The 17,854-nt window shown below is 40.6% G+C and overlaps 1 protein-coding gene across 1 annotated transcript in view; it reads left to right on the forward strand.

Annotated features, from left to right (window-relative positions):
• Positions 1-17,854, forward strand: part of RPRD1B (regulation of nuclear pre-mRNA domain containing 1B) — a 57,817-nt gene that overhangs the window by 21,580 nt on the left and 18,383 nt on the right. Inside the window, exons 5-6 of the mRNA XM_063110966.1 lie at positions 1,017-1,143; positions 15,015-15,190. Coding sequence (XP_062967036.1) covers positions 1,017-1,143; positions 15,015-15,190 — 303 coding nt within the window. The remainder of the gene's footprint in view (positions 1-1,016; positions 1,144-15,014; positions 15,191-17,854) is intronic.

The following is a 17,854-nucleotide window of genomic DNA, read 5'->3' on the forward strand; positions in this document are numbered from 1 at the left end:
AAAATCTTCTGCCGTGGCTTTTCTCCAATATAGCATGGTTGTTTTATAGTAAATAACTTATTAATATCTAGGTACAGTCTGTGTGCCAATAGCAAATTTGCTACACTATAGCCTGTTTAAATATTAAAACAGGGAGTTAGTTTTTAACCATGTGTTTGTGTCATTTAGCCCTTTGTACAAGCTAGATCATAAACTCTGCATTGGTTCATTTTATCTACTTACAGTCAGAGGCTCAAGGAGACAGATTAAGTAACTTGCCTGATGTCTTAATTTGAATCCAGGTCTGTCTGACTTCAGAGTTCATACTTTTTTCTGTGGGTATTACTGCCTCCTGTTATTTTGTCTAAATCTGCTTACTTTATTTCACATGGATGTGTTTAAAGCCTATGTAAATAGGAAACATGTCTATTTGTGTTCTGTAAAAATGTTGGATTAGACTGGGTTATGTGATAGCAGTGTTAGGTCATATGTTTTTGCATTTAAAAACTTTAAAGAGAACAGCCTGGATTATCAACTTTTAGGGTAATCTAACAACCATTTGTAGAGTCAGCCACTCTCAGCTCATCATGGACTCGTTAACCTGTCAGCATTCTGTGTTAGCAAACCCAAGAAAGAATTGAAGAAGGTGGTGTACATTTCATTTAATCAGTCAACACACAATTGTGAAACATCTGATGCCTTTATTCTATACTGGAAATAACACAACATTTGAAATTAAGCAACATGAACCAGACTCCATTTTCTTAAGTTGCCAAAAACACACTCCTATAGAATTTTTAAAGATAATTATGCAAAATTTTATTCATGTCTTGTCATGAACTTAGAAAAATTAATTTTGTACATTGTCTTAGAATCCATGTTATTGACTTCCACATAAACTGTGGGACTAAGAACTTTTTTTTAATGTCAGGAGTGACCATTTTTAGAATTTGCCTCCACCTCATTTAACTCCAACTAATTTTCTTTAAACCACATATGTTTTAATGAATAGTATTGTTTGCGTTTTCATTTTACAGACTGAGGAACTAATCAAAGCTTTGCAGGATCTGGAAAATGCTGCTTCAGGGGATGCTACTGTCCGACAGAAAATTGCTTCTCTGCCCCAGGAAGTTCAAGATGTTTCTCTCTTGGAAAAAATAACAGGTGAGAAGGTAGAGTTTGGGTGAAAGATGAGGAAAGAGGGACATATCTGTAGTGCATTAAGCCCTAGGATATGCCTCTGTCTGCAAGTATACACTTTCCATGTAGTACTGGGTACTCTGCCATCTTGGGATTTGCCAACATAACTCACATGCTCAACAAAGAAGCTCTTGAAATAGTCAAAACCTTGAATAGTTGATTCTAGGAATGATTGCAGAAATGCTGACATGTCACAATCTGTGGCACTCTAAGATCTGTTTAAAATGGTACAAACTGTGTGGGCAGGGATGGGAGGGATAGGCATTGAATTCATGACTCTCTTACTAAAAGAAGAAACATTTATGATTCAGGGCTGTGTGATTTATGCACTGTGTACTGACAAACCCTGTAGATGACAGTGCCTTTAATACCAAGAATCTCAGGTGTGTGTCGTTAGTCATGTCATTGTGCCCTGATGGTGATCACCCCGAGTTAAACAGGGAGGAGCGGTTTACATTATTCCCACTTTCTGAAAGGAAGGAGTGAAGCATGAACTAATCTTTGTAGAGTATGCTCTGTGCCAGGTATGTCCCCACATTGCATAGGAGGGAATTGAGGCTTTGAGAGGTTAGGTGTCTTGCACAAGGTCACACAAGTAGTGGATCTTAGGTCTCAAACCTAGGCTGCAAAGCCTATGTTCTTCTCATTACAAAGCCTCGGACCTTTCTTCCAGTCTCTTCCAAAGGCCACCCTTTTTCCCCTCCATTCCATTGACTTGGCTGCTTCTTTAATTCTTCCATATCCATCTAAAGGAAATCAAGGTCACTCATGAAATATTTCCTTCATTCAACAAGTATTTGAGGCCCACTGTGTAGAAGATGCTGTTGGTTTCTCACCCAGGGGTTAAATGCCAAGAAGAAAAACAAAGCAGGAGTGTGGGGGCAGAAGATGATTGATGGAGATACCATTTTAAAGGTGGTCAGGGAAGACTTTTCTGATGAGGTGACCTTTGAGCAGAGACCCTCCAAAAGTAGGAAGCACACTGTGAAGATACCTGAGGGAAGGAGGTGCCACCAGGCAAAGGAAACAGTATATGGAAAGACCTTAAAGGCACGGAGGTGCTTAGTTGGAGAGTACAGCATGGAGGCCTTCTAAGTCACACGAGAAGCATCTCAGCTCTCTCACTTGGCTTTCCCAGCCCCAACAATTCATCTGTACTGAGAACTACAGTCTATTGATTCTTCCACCTCTTCCTAGCCCTCAAGTCCCCATTTTCTTCTTTACTCAGCTTAGAGTCTTTATCATTACTCTCTCAAATACACGTTCAACCTCTTTTCTTCTCTTTCCGCCTTTACTATATCTGCTGGAAAAATCCCTAAACTGGTTAAATCCAAATTTTAAAAAATTATTATAATATAAAATTATTATAAAAAATTTAAATAAAATTATTCTGTCTAAATCACAATCTGCAAAAATTGGAAGTAAATTAATATAAAGCTAGCAGTGTGTGTGATTTCATTTCTCTGTTTACACTGACCTAAAGTTTCTTTTAAAATAGTTATTTATTTTGATTTTTAATTATGGTAAGATACAGTAGTGTTAAGTACTTTCACATTGTTGTGCAACCAGTTTCCAGAACTCTTTTCATCTTGCAAAACTGAAACTCTAAACACCTCATTTTTCCTTCCCCTAGCCCCTGGCAACCACCATTCTTAAACTCAAGCTTTGATCTGTTCCTTTTTTGTAACTGTGCAGCTGAGTATGGCAGGTAACACCCCTTAGCTGACCTTTCCTCTTATTTCTGTGGATGCATATGCTTTTTTTTTAAACCCACCCCTCTCCCTATGTGTTAGACCTGCTTCTTCTCACCTACTCAAGGACATTGCTTCAATAGTGCTCCTCCTTTCTCCTTCATTTTTTTTCTCTGCTGGATTATTCTAAATAGCATGAACCCATGATGTGTTTTTTTTTTTTCCACATGGGAAAATTTTTTCTTGATCCCTAGCCTTCTTGTAGCTATTCCTCCATTTCTCTGTTCTTTTTAGGAAAACATCCTGAATGGATTGTCTATGCTGTTTCTACTTCCCCTCCTCCCATTCTCTCTTGATTCTACTTTATTGAAACTGCTCTTGTTAAAGTTGCTGATGAATTAGTGGTGGATTCTCTGCCCTCATCTTAACTTGACCCCAGGAACATTTGGCCAAATTGATTATTTCCTCTTCTTGAAAATATTTTCTTCACTTGAAGTGGGAGACAGAATAATGGCTCACCAAAAATGCCTGTGTCCTAATCCCCAGTACCTGTGAATATGTCACCTTATATGGTGTAAAAAGACAAAATTACAACAAATTTAGTTTAACGATTTCAACTGGCTTTATTTGTGATTCTAGACTCAGGCATTTCTTCATTCCATAGAATAGAATAATTGTTCCAATGAGTTGAGCAGAGCTTTATAGATAGAAAAAGGGCTGAAGAAAACAAACAAAAAACAAAAAAATGGATTTGTCATTTAAAAGTTACTTTTCTTGTAAGGCAGGGACAGGGAGACAGCAATAGAAAAATAACTGGTTAACATCAGGTTACTTCAGGATAAGGATTAAAACAGAACTTAATTATCTTGTTTGGAAGATTAGGCTATTTTCTCTCCTGAGAAATTTTCTCTCAGAAGGTCAGATAACAACTGTTTCAGTTTGGTGATGGGAAACTTTACCACGGATGACTCCAGTTTGATTTTTAGTCTGGTCTGTTGGGGTGTAGTGCAGTAGTTTAGTCCAAAACAGTGGCCTCCTATAATTTTTATGTAACAGTGGCAAAAGGGACCTCGTAGGTGTAATTAAGTTAAGGATAAACATCCTGGTTTATTTAGAAGTGGGCCCAATTTAATCACAGGGTCCTTATAAGAGGGAGGTAGGAGGGTAAGAATCAAAGAAGGAAATATTACTAGCAGGGGAGAGGTTGGAGCGATGTGCTTTGGAGATGGAAGAAGTGGACACGATAATAATTAATAAGATAATACGTTTGTGATGTTTTAAGCCACTAAATTTGTGGTAAGTTGTTACAAGAGCAGTAGAAAACTAGAGCCCCAAATTATCCTAGCTTTCTTTCTTCCTCTCTCTCTCTGGCCATGTCTTTTCAGCTGCTTTGCTAGTTTCTACACTTCTCCTTGACCTCTTAATGTTGAATTTTTACCCCTCTTCTCTAGATAGTTTCACTGACAGTTGGTCTCATCCAGTGTCATGGATTGTTTTAAATAACAATTTTTATGCTGATGGCTCCCAAATTTACATCTCTAGTGTTGGCCTCCCCCTTGAACTTGAGACCCATACATACAGCCTATTACTCATTATTACTAGTTGTTGTCTTGATAGGCATTTCAAATTTAACCTGCCCCAAATTGAACTTCTAATCTCCCCTCCAAAACTCATTTCTCTCATTGTGTTCCCCATCTCAGTGAACGGCCCCCTCATCATTCCTGTTGATCAGGCCCAAAACTAATATCTGATAACTTGTCACCACCTCTACTGCTGCCACCTGGTGCAAGTTGCCACCATCTTCACTTGGATGATTGAAGTAGCCTACTACTGAGTCTCCCTGCTTCCTCCTTGTCCCACATCCTTAGCCATCATTCTATTCTCAACATAGTAACCAGAGTGATCCTGTTAAATGGAAGATGGATCATGTCTCCCTCTGCTCGGAACACTCAGTGACTCTCCCACATCACCTAGAGTAAAAACTAGTCTCACTGCCCTCCACATTCTGGCCTGCATTACCTCCTACATAGACTTACTACTTTCCCCTTGCTCAGTGCTCAAGTTATCTGGGCTCCTTGCCAAGTGCTCTTCCCTCTTAGGGCCCTTGTACTTGCTGTTCCCTCTGGAATGATCTTCCCCAGGTAGTCACGTGGCAGGGTCTCACTTTCTTCAGTCCTTTGTTTACATCTCACCTCAATGAAGCCCACCCTGATCACCTTATTGAAAATTGCTGTCCCCTCTTGCAGTGCCCAGTTCTTTCCCCTCTTCCTTGTTGGTCTCTATAGTTCTTACCTTCAGCTGATAAACAAGTATAATATTATATATTGTTTTTCTGCCTACAGAGGGCAGAGAGCTTTTGTCCTTTTGGTTCCCTGTTGTCTCTGAGAGCCTAGGCACACAATAGGTTCTCAAATATTTGTTAAGCTAATTGGGAGGTTTTGAGCAGAGAATTGGGGAGCATAAAAGCCTAATTGAGGTGGGCTTAGGAGGAGAGGAGGTGGCTACAGGAAGTATAGACAGCTCTCTTGAATATTTATGTAAGAGGAGAGCAAGAAAATGGGACAATAGCTGGAGAGCGGTATGTGGTCAGAAAATGTAGCGGCATGTTTATATTCTTTTTTTTTTTTTAATTTTAATTTTAATTTTAATTTTTTTTAAAAGATGACCGGTAAGGGGATCTTAACCCTTGATTTGGTGTTGTTAGCATCACGCTCAGCCAGTGAGCTAACAGGCCATCCCTATATGGGATCCGAACCCGTGGCCTTGGTGTTATCAGCACCACACTCTCCCGAGTGAGCCACGGGCCGGCCCCGGCATGTTTATATTCTGATGGGGGTGCTTTAGGAAGGAAAGAAATTGATGAAGTGGGGGAAGCACAGGGGACAGTTGCAGAAATTGAGTTCCTGAGAAAGCAAGGGGGAATGAGATGCCCATGCACAAGTAGAGGGCTGGCTAAAAGAGGCTCACAGCCACTCATCTGATGTGTCAGGGAGGGCAGAGAGCATGAGTACCCACAGGTAAGTCCCCTGAAGTGAGCATCTTGCTTCTACATTTTGACTGTATTTTTTGTATAACTCATTAAACTGTTACAGGTTATTTTTCTGGATTGTAATTATATGTGTAAATGAATTATTTCCCTTGAACAAGATATTGAGGGTGAGAATTGATTTTTTTTTTTTTTTTGTAAAGATGACCGGTAAGGGGAACTTAACCCTTGACTTGGTGTTGTCAGCAACACACTCTCCCAAGTGAGCTAACCAACCGTCCCTATATAGGGATCCGAACCCACAGCCTTGGTGTTATCAGCACCACACTCTTCCAAGTGAGCCACGGGCCGGCCCGAGACTTGATTTTTTAAAAGCTTTAGGGGGTTTTCAAGATGGCGGTGGCTGTGGCGGTTGGCGCGGAGTAGCTGAGGTGGAAAAGTAGCTGAGGTGACCACTGGACCTTAGGAAGCCGGGAAACTTGTGGACCTTCCTCTTGCCATCTCTTAAGGGAGGACCGCTGCTGGTGGCTGGTCATGGGGGCTGACCGCCACTTTGCCCACGGCAGGAGAGGCTGCCTCATTTACAGGCAACAGCTTTGAAGTATGGAGCAGGAAAAGAACTGTTTCTTAGCTGCAAAAGCGAGTCTCTAAACAGGGAACACGGCTTCAGGGCTGCTGTGGATGCAGACAGGATCCCGGAGGCCGGGGCCGTGCTGAAGGCGGCCAGCTGCCCTATTCATGATTCGAGGTCTCAGGCCGGCATAAAAGAAGATTCCTGGGAGCGCCCAAGCCACGCCGCGGGACCGAGCGAGCAGCCCGAGGCGGCGGGACCGAGCAAGCAGCCCGAGGCGGCGGGAACCGAGAACAGGGAAGGTGACAAACCAGAGGCAGAGAGTGAGCGCCCGACCTGGCACAGCCCTGTGAGTGACCCTCAACCCGACCCTGCTCGGGGGGCTGACGCCCACCCGGCTTCCGCCTGCATCACCGGGCCACTCACTGCCCCGGGGCTGCCTCCATTTTCTCAGGTGGGGACAGCTCTGGCCCGGCTCAGCCAAGCCTGTCCTCCTCGCCCGGCTCGGCTCCTCACTGAGCCTTCCCACTCGCTTGCCCCGGCGCGGGGCTTCCCGGGACCTGTGGGCTGGCCTCCCCTCCCACTCCCTCTGCGGTTCTCTGGTGGGGCTGGTGGCGTGGGGCATCCCCGGCCAGCGTCGGGAGGGCAAGGAAGTACGGGCGGGGCCGACTGTCACTCCAGCACACCCTGGACTCCGGCCCCCGGTAAACTTCCTGTTACTGGGAGGCAGATACCATCTCTGCGGCCACCAGTTCGGAAAAACGCATAACCAATTTCTGGTTAGGAATAGTGTGGTAGGAGAGTTCCCAAGTCCACTTGAACATGCCGGAGAGCTGACTGCAGGAGGGCACCGGCCTCGGTCCATGCTGGGGGGATACAAAGGTGAACCGTGTGCTGCGGGCTCCTCCCCCGAGGAGCTCACGCTCTGGTGTGGGAGATAAGACAAGTACACAAATAACTGCGATACCAGGAGGAAGCTGAAAAGTCCCGAGAAAGATCTACACAGTGCTACAAAGGCACCCAGAGTGACCGGTCGTCTGTGCCTAGCAGAAACCTGGTAGACTTCCTGGGCGAGGTGGTGCCGAGCAGGGTCTTGAAGGCCCAGCTGATAGACGAGGGTTGCAGAAGACAGGTCCCAGCCCAGTCCAGTGCGCACAGAGTGGGGAGACGTCCGGCCAGGGAGGCGGAGACTCGACAGAAACCACACACCCTGTGGGGTCGCCACTGCACGATCCAACAGCCTGGGCCAGAGCGCAAACAGGGAGAAGTCCTGCACAGGAAGTGAAAGCTCAGCAAAGATCACACACCCTGTGGTATGTGATCCAGCAGCCCAGCAGAGTCCAAGCTGACCAGAGAGTTGGCTCCCCGGAGAGGCCCAAGACCCGAGGCAACCATACACACAAGGCACTAGAGGCCAACTGAGCAGTCACAGAGGTAGCCATACCAAATTGGTAACCACAGCAACATCTTAGTTAGTCAATAGTCTCAAACTGGTGGACTGTGAAACCCCCTGCCACAATGAATAAACATCAAAAAAAGATACCAGAAATACAAAAAATCAAGAAAGTACACCACCAAAAGTTAATAAATCTCAAACTCTAGATCCTATAGAACAAGAAGCCCTTGAAATGACTGACAAGGAATTTCGAGTGATAATTCTAAGGAAACTGAATGAGATACAAGAAAACTCAGCTAGACATCATGATGAAATGAGTAAAAGTATACAGGACCTGAAAGAGGAAATGTACAAGGAAATCAATGTCCTGAAAAAAAAATGTAGCAGAACTTGGTGAACTGAGGAGGTTATTCAGCGAAATAAAAAACACAACGGAGAGTTTAACCAGCAGGCTTGTCGAAGTTGAAGAGAGAACCTCTGAACTTGAAGATGGGCCGTTTGAAATAACACAAGCAGACAAAAAGAAAGAAAAAAGAATCAAAGACATTGAAGAAAATCTGAGAGAGATATCAGACAACCTTAAGCGCTCAAATATCCGAGTTGTGGGTATTCCAGAAGGGGAGGAAAACGGAGATTGCATTGAAAACATATTCAACAAAATAGTGGCAGAAAACTTCCCAGGTATAGGAAAAATCACAGATCTTCAGATCCAGGAAGCTCAACGATCTCCCAACGTATTCAACCCAAAAAGGCCTTCTCCAAGACATGTTATAGTCAAATTGGCAAAACTTAGAGACAAAGAGAGAATCTTAAAAGCTGCAAGAGAGAAGCGTCAAATCACCTATAAGGGAGCCCCAATCAGGCTAACATCAGACTTTTCATCACAAACCCTAAAAGCTAGAAAGGAATGGGATGATATATTCAAAATACTAAAAGACAAAGATTGCCAGCCAAGAATACTTTACCCTGAAAGGCTATCCTTCCGAAATGAAGGGCAAATAGTATGTTTCTCAGACAAACAAAAACTGCGGGAGTTCACTACCACATGACCACCCTTACAAGAAATCCTCAAGGGAGTACTGGGTTTGGTTCCTGAAAAATAACTACCACTGCCATAAAAACCCAAGAAAAATCAAAACCCACTAGTATAATAAAAATGGCATTCATGAAGAGAAAACAAACAAATAAAAACGCTATCTACAACCTAAGGAACCAACAAACACAGAAACCAAACAGTAAATCAGAAAGCAAGGAACAAAAGACACCTAAGACAACCAAACAACCAATAAAATGCTAGGAATAAATCAACACCTTTCAATAACAACTCTTAATGTAAAAGGCTTAAATTCCCCAATCAAAAGACACAGACTGGCTGACTGGATCAAAAAGGAGGACCCAACTATATGCTGCCTACAAGAGACCCACCTCACCCATAAAGATTCACATAGACTAAGAGTGAAAGGTTGGAGAAAGATTTACCATGCAAACAGAAAAGAAAAATGAGCTGGAGTAGCTATTCTTATATCTGACAAAATAGACTTTAAACTAAAAACCATAAAAAGAGACAATGAGGGACACTACTTAATGATAAAAGGACTGATCCATCAAGAAGACATAACAATCATAAATATGTACGCACCCAATGTTGGAGCAGCCAGATTTATAAAACAAATTCTATTAGACCTAAAGAAGGAAATAGACACTAATACCATAATAGCAGGGGACCTGAACACCCCACTGTCAATATTAGACAGATCATCTAGGCAAAGAATCAGTAGAGAAACACAAGATCTAAACAAGACTCTAGACCAATTGGAATTGGCAGATATCTACAGAACATTCCACCCAACAACCTCAGAATATTCATTCTTCTCATCAGCACATGGATCATTCTCCAGGATAGATCACATATTAGGTCACAAATCAAGTCTCAATAAATTCAAAAAAATTGGAATTATCCCATGTATCTTCTCAGACCACAATGGATTAAAACTAGAAATTAATAACAAATGAAACTCTGGAAAGTATACAAACACATGGAAATTAAACAGCATTCTACTTAATGACATATGGGTCCAAGAAGAAATCAAGCAGGAAATCAAAAAAATTTTTGAAACTAATGAAAACAATGATACATCATACCAAAACCTGTGGGATACTGCAAAAGCAGTATTAAGGGGGAAATTTATTGCATTAAATGCTCACCTCAGAAGAATGGAAAGATGGCAAGTGAACAACCTAACACTTCACCTTAAAGAACTAGAAAAACAAGAACAATCCAAACCTAAAGTTAGCAGACGGAAAGAAATCATTAAGATCAGAGCAGAACTGAATGAAATTGAAACCAAAAAAACAATTCAAAACATCAATGAATCAAAAAGTTGGTTTTTTGAAAAGATAAATAAAATTGACAAACCATTAGCATGGCTAACAACAAAGAGAAGAGAGAAGACTGAAATAACAAAACTTAGAAATGAAAAAGGCGATATTACAACTGATTCATCTGAAATACAAGGAATCATTCAAAACTACTATAAACAACTATACACCAACAAATTTGAAAATCTGGAGGAAATGGATAAATTTCTGGACACACACAAGTTCCCAAAACTGAAGCATGGAGACGTACAAAATTTGAACAGACCAATAACAATAAAGGAGATTGAAGCTGTTATCAGAAGGCTCCCAACAAAGAAAAGCCCAGGACCAGACGGATTCACAGCAGAATTTTACCAAACATTAAAAGAGGAATTGACACCGATTCTGTACAAACTATTCCAAAAGATTGAAACAGACGCAAATCTCCCAAACTCATTCTGTGAAGCAAACATCATCCTGATACCAAAACCAGGTAAAGATATAACCAAAAAAGAAAACTACAGGCCGATATCCTTGATGAATATAGATGCAAAAATCCTCACTAAAATACTAGCAAACAGAATACAGCAACACATACGTAAAATTATTCACCACGATCAAGTGGGATTCATCCCAGGGATGCAAGGTTGGTACAACATACGCAAATCAATAAATGTGATACACCATATTAATAAAATCAAACACAAGGACCATATGATCATCTCTATAGATGCTGAAAAAGCATTTGATAAAGTTCAGCACTCATTCATGACAAAGACCCTCTATAAGTTAGGTATAGACGGAAAGTATCTCAACATAATTAAAGCCATATATGACCAGCCCACAGCCAGTATCATCCTGAATGGGGAAAAGCTGAAAGCTTTTCCTTTAAGAACAGGAACTAGACAAGGATGCCCACTCTCACCACTCCTATTCAACATAGTGTTGGAAGTACTAGCCAGAGCAGTCAGAGAAGAGAAGGAAATAAAGGGCATCCAGATTGGAAAAGATGAAGTCAAACTGTCCCTGTTTGCAGATGACATGATCCTATATATCGAACAGCTTGAAACCTCTACAAAAAAACTCTTGGAGTTGATAAATGATTTCAGCACAGTAGCAGCATACAAAATCAACACACAAAAATCAGTAGCATTTCTTTTTTCCAATAGTGAACATGCAGAAAGAGAAATCAAGAAAGCCTGCCCATTTACAATAGCCACCAAAAAAATAAAATACTTAGGAATTGAGTTAACCAAGGATGTGAAAAATCTCTATAATGAGAACTACAAACCACTGCTGAGAGAAATTAGTATACAAGAAGATGGAAAGATATCCCATGCTCTTGGATTGGAAGAATCAACATAGTGAAAATGTTCATACTACCCAAAGTGATATACAAATTCAATGCAATTCCCATCAAAATTCCAAAGACATTTTTCTCAGAAATGGAAAGAACTATCCAGATATTTATATGGAATAATAAAAGACCACGCATAGCCAAAGCAATGCTGAGCAAAGAAGATAAAGCTGGAGGCATAACACTACCTGACATTAAGCTATACTACAAAGCTATAATAATCAAAACAGTATGGTACTGGCATAAAAACAGACACACTGATCAATGGAATAGAATACAGAATCGAGAAATCAACCCACATACTTACTGCCATCTGATCTTTGACAAAGGCACCAAGCCTATTCACTGGGGAAGGGACTGCCTCTTCAGCAAATGGTGCTGGGATAACTGGATATCCATATGCAGGAGAATGAAACTAGATCCATACCTCTCACCATATACTAAAATCAACTCAAAATGGATTAAGGATTTAAATATACACCCTGAGACAATAAAACTTCTTAAAGAAAACATAGGAGAAACACTTCAGGAAATAGGACTGGACACAGACTTCATGAATACAACCCCAAAAGCACGGGCAACCAAAGGAAAAATAAACAAATGGGATTATATCAAACTAAAAAGCTTCTGCACAGCAAAAGAAACAATTAACAGAGTTAAAAGACAACCAACAGAGTGGGAGAAAATATTTGCAAAATATACATCTGACAAAGGATTAATATGCAGAATATATAAGGAACTCAAACAACTTTACAAGAAAAAAACAAACAACCCAATTAAAAAATGGGCAAAAGAACTATGTAGGCATTTCTCAAAGGAAGATATCCAAATGGCCAACAGACATATGAAAAAATGCTCAACATCACTGAGCATCCGGGAAATGCAAATCAAAACCACACTGAGATACCACCTAACCCCAGTTAGGATGGCTAAAGTCCAAAAGACTCTGAATGATAAATGCTGGCGAGGTTGCGGAGAAAAAGGAACTCTCAACCATTGTTGGTGGGACTGCAAAATGGTGCAGCCTCTATGGAAAATGTTATGGAGGTTCCTCAAACAATTGCAGATAGATCTACCATACGACCCAGCTATCCCACTGTTGGGAATATACCCAGAGGAATGGAAATCATCAAGTCGAAGGTATACCTGTTCCCCAATGTTCATCGCAGCACTCTTTACAATAGCCAAGAGTTGGAACCAGCCCATATGTCCATCATCAGATGAGTGGATATGGAAAATGTGGTACATCTACACAATGGAATACTACTCAGCTATAAAAACAAATGAAATACTGCCATTTGCAACAACATGGATGGACCTTGAGAGAATTATATTAAGTGAAACAAGTCAGGCACAGAAAGAGAAATACCATGTTCTCACTTATTGGTGGGAGCTAAAAATTAAGATATAAATTCACACACACACACACACACACACACACACACACACACACACACACACACACACACACACACACACACACACGAAAAAAAAACCGGGCGGGGGGGGAGAAGATATAACAACCACAATTACTTGAAGTTGATACGACAAGCAAACAGAAAGGACATTGTTGGGGGGGGAGGGCGGAAGGGAGGGAGGTTTTGGTGATGCGGAACAATAATCAGCCACAATGTATATCGACAAAATAAAATTTAAAAAAATAAATAAATAGGGCCGAGCCTGTGGCACACTCGGGAGGGTGCGGCGCTGGGAGCGCGGCGAAGCTCCCAGCGGCCGCGGGTTCGGATCCTATATAGGAATGGCTGGTGCACTCACTGGCTGAGTGCCGGTCACGAAAAAGAAAGAAAGAAAGAAAATAAATAAATAAATAAAATGAATGAATGAATGAATGAATGAATGAATGAAGCTTTAAATCTTAAAAATTAGTGTTTTCCTTGCCATTTTTTTTGCCACAAGCATTCAAACATCTTAATTAACCGTTAAAAAAAAAAAGATCAGGTAGTCAATCAACAACAAAGCTAAAACCTAACCACCCCAGCAGCCTGTTCGCAGACCACACCACCAATGTAGAAGAAGTATTGCAGTCCTCTTTACCCTCTGTGACTAATCTCTTTTCCTCACTCTTTACCTTTCACCAACAACATCCGTTTGTTCCCTATCCCCAAGGAGGGTAGAAGTGCCTGATCTTTGGCATCAGGCCTGATTTTGAATCCCTCAACAGTTTATTTTCCCCAGTATTCACATTAAGACATCTAAAAGCCAGGTGAGTATTTGCCAAACAGAGACACAGTGTTGGGAATTCTTAAATCCCAGTGACCCAGGAGAGTGCTGAGGTCTCTTATCTCTGACAATCTACATTCATAGGGAGCAACAGATTGTATCAATGTGTAACTCAGTTTTTACTTTGTCACATAGAGCTGCTGGAATCTCTGGTGCTCTTTGTTTCACATCACCAACCTTCTGTTTTGATCCTTAAAGGCCTTTATAAAATGAGATACACATATTTCAAGTTTTAATCTCACCACCACCCATACATAGTTAATTATATCAGTTCTTTATAAATTTAAACCTGCCTTTTGTTTCTTCTTCTCATTTCCTGATGTTGAGCCTTTGTTCACCACTTCTTTCCAGGAATATCCTTTCTTATACTTCAGCACAGTTTGGTTTTGTTTCCAAAGCATGAGTTGCAACCCATAAATTGTACATCACATCAGTCTGGCAGGTAATGACTAACATTTTTTAAAAAATGGAATATAATAGAAGATAGAACACTTTGCAGATAGTAAAGATAAGTATTGTTTTATGAAACTTTTTTATTTTTTATTTTTATGTGTTTACATAGTGTATTTCTACTGTGGATCAAGTCCAAAAATATATGAAAGCCTCTTTTTCTTATCAGACCCTATATTTTTCTGAATGCAGAAAGAGAGCTCATACTCAGGTTCAAAACTTACAAGAGGTTGAGTCCTATAGATCCATTTTCGAGATGGATTCTGGCTTTGAGTCCTAACTCCTCAGCTGCATACATATCAAACCTGTCATGTAGCACTTTTTTGTCTTAGTTTCCACACCTAAGAAATGAGTGTTTGCTTTTTTATTTCAGAGAAATGTAAAAAGAATACTTAATTAAATAATATAAATGAAAGGACTAATTCTCAGAGGCAAGGAAAAATTATTTCATGATGACCTTAAGTATCTCTTTCTGTTTTTTTTATTTGTAAAGCTTTTACAGGAATAGGCATTTAGAAAGCCTTTGCCAGGTTCCATCCCCTGTACAATTGCTTCACTTCAGGTAACTCAGAATAATGTTCCATCTTGTTGACAGTGTGAATGCCTTTGGAGTTCTTGATAAGCCAACCAATTGTTTGTCCACAGGTTCTGGCTTATTCTCAGACTCTGTATGTTGCGAGAGAAACTGTTAACCTCCTCTGAAATGTTCGCAATTGTATCTATGTGATTTGTATATCGTCTCTCTTTTTTTTTTTTCTTTTTTTTTAAATCTCATGTGTACTTAGACAAAGAGGCAGCTGAACGTCTTTCAAAAACAGTAGATGAAGCATGTCTGTTACTAGCAGAATATAACGGGCGCCTGGCAGCAGAACTGGAAGACCGGCGCCAGCTGGCTCGGATGTTGGTGGAGTACACCCAGAATCAGAAAGATGTTTTGTCAGAAAAGGAGAAAAAGCTAGAAGTGAGTACACTGCAAGGCAGACCCAGACTGCCGAAGTTTCCCTTCCAGTAGCCCACATTGGGAAATTTTTATTATGCCTTAATTAACAACATTTTCATCTTTTAAAAATTCATGAGATGGGAACATCAATTAGATATTGTAATTATGTGAGCATAGTTAAAAATCGAAGTCATGTTTTTATATGTCCAGGAAAGAACAAATCAGATTATAGGAAACAATGAATTCATAATCACAGCATTTAGGATCTTAATGTTGCTTTAGTTTGAACTCACATTAAAAAAAAAATTATAAATTGAGGTACAAAAAAAACACAAGGTCATTGAAACCAAAGAATGTTTATTTGGCAGTATTTGGGAAATGCTTTAAAATGTCTTCCTTTTGAGTCGTATGGACGTTTATTTCTGACTTGTATCCATGCTAAGCTAAGACCAGTAAGTCATCTGCCTCCAAGCTCTGTCTGTAGTCAGTTCTAAAATCTCATGGTAATGTTTGTGGAGCCAAGTTGTTGAGAAGGAACTCATTTCTACCTGAGTGGAGGACTTTAGTTTGGAGGCCCTTGGGGAGGGAGTTCAGAAACATTTCCTCAACCATGCACTTGTCTGGCTTCTTAATTAAATACATGGCGGTTTAACCTCAGTGCTTAGTCCCTTGGGATGACAGAGCCAACAGTGTGGATGTTTGGGGACTTTTGCTTGCCCCAAGCTGCTAGGCTTCCTTTTCAGGAATGTCTGCTCTTCTCTTTTTAAGAGAGACATGGAAAAGACTTGGAGCCAGTGGTTTTGTGAAGGGAGAAAGTTTTGGGTTGGAAAACCAGTCACATTATAATACAAGAAACACCTTTTAAATCCCATTCAGTGTAGATCAGCGGGGGAGAGAGCCCTCTCACCCCATACACTCAGGAAACCTGTTCTCTGACAGGGAGAGGGGGAGCATTGAGCTAGCTATTTGCCTTTCAACACAGTCATCTGACTTGAAAGAGGAAATGAGTGGTAGGCACTTTTTACCATATCCTTACCTTCAGTGATTATGGGAGATTTGATGGGTGGTTGTAGTGGGAACTTCATATTCCTAGCCAGCTTGAACGTGAAGATGGGAAATGGCTGTAAAAATAGCATGGCTTGGATTTAGAAATCAGCACTGACCAGAAATCCTAGAGGGATTTTCACAGGCAGTACCAGACGGTCATTTATCTGAAATGCTCATCTTTCACTGAGGAAGCATTTTCAGCACTGTGCCTCGGGACTAATAAGAGAGTGTAATTAATGATTCTGGTTGTAAGTCACCATGCCATCTGTTGAACTGCCCCTTGGCGACACATTAAGGGCTTTCTCTGATCTGTCAGACATTGATTATCATGAGCAGCTGTTGTTGGGTGGAATGTGGCAAGCTACCATGGAAGACAGAGTCTTTGAGAAGGAGGTTGGGTTGGTAGATCGGTTTAACTATTCTGTTTCCTCTCTTCACAATTGCACTTTTCTCCATATATTTCATAGGGAATCATTCTGTTTTCTGTAGGACCAGTGGTTTGCTGGATGCCATGAGACGTCATTAAAGCAGAGAAACAATGCAAAGTTTGGGTCTGTCCTGTAGCTTTCCAGTCCTTATTACTCTACACTGTTCTTTCAGTGGAATGGTGTTGGCATTCCATTGCTTAAGCAGCAAAACAGGAAGTCCCCACCACTGGAAAGTCTGGAGTCTCAACTAAAGTCTCAACTAAAGGTTCTTATCCTAAACTGTGTTTCCCAGCCACTTGAGCAGAGTCATTCATGGTAAAAATAGAGCTAAATTTGCTGCATTAAAAAAAGCAAACAAGTAGGTACTACAAAAGATGAGAGATGGCATTAGTTGTTTCTTTATCCATGCTTGCTAAAAGATGTGGTCTTCTCTCTAGAATCTCAGATTTTTCTCTCACATCTTATAATAGACTGGTCTTATTCCATTATACATATCCCTATGGTGATGGTAAAACTTGATAAGTATGTGCCACTTGAAAGGTGCATTAATACTATGAATTCCTCCACATGTTGCAAAAGTCTCTTATTATTTGGGGTAGTACAGAAGGTATACCTGTCTTTTTAACATTCATTTTTGTAATAGCCAGTCCTTGTTTTAAAACAGTCAAATCAGAATTCTAATTAGATATTTTGCTTATTAATCCTTTCATTGCCTTCAGTGTATACATACATGGAATTCTTAGAACTCTTTGAAAGTATATTTGCTTAGGAATCTTTTCCCCCAAAGTTCTAATACGCTTGAATTTGTGTGTGTTTTCTTTTTTAAGTTTTTATCTTTCTTTATGTAACAAGTATCTCTTTCTTTTGCTTGAGAATTTTATGTTAGATTTCTTACTGGTTTCTGAACTCTGGGACTGGGAGTGTGATGATCCAGAGTCTAGGATGTAGGAGGGGAGTTAAGGCCTCCAGAAGGATTTGTGTTTATGCTGTCAGGGAAATCATATTCTGGCATAAACAGCATTAGGTGGACATCAAACCAAACCGACTGATTGTATGTAATGTAGATTAGGGAAGTAATTGGCAATTCTGATTGTAGTTTAAGGTGAGTTCAAACTTCCCGTCAGGCAATAAAGCCTTTTTGTAAAAGGAAATAACAATTAAAGAAGAGAAATATGTTTATAAATGGGGAACAGCCAGACTGGTCCAGACA

This window comes from Cynocephalus volans, chromosome 1, assembly GCF_027409185.1.
Source record: "Cynocephalus volans isolate mCynVol1 chromosome 1, mCynVol1.pri, whole genome shotgun sequence".
In the NCBI taxonomy this organism is placed as follows: Eukaryota; Metazoa; Chordata; class Mammalia; order Dermoptera; family Cynocephalidae; genus Cynocephalus; species Cynocephalus volans.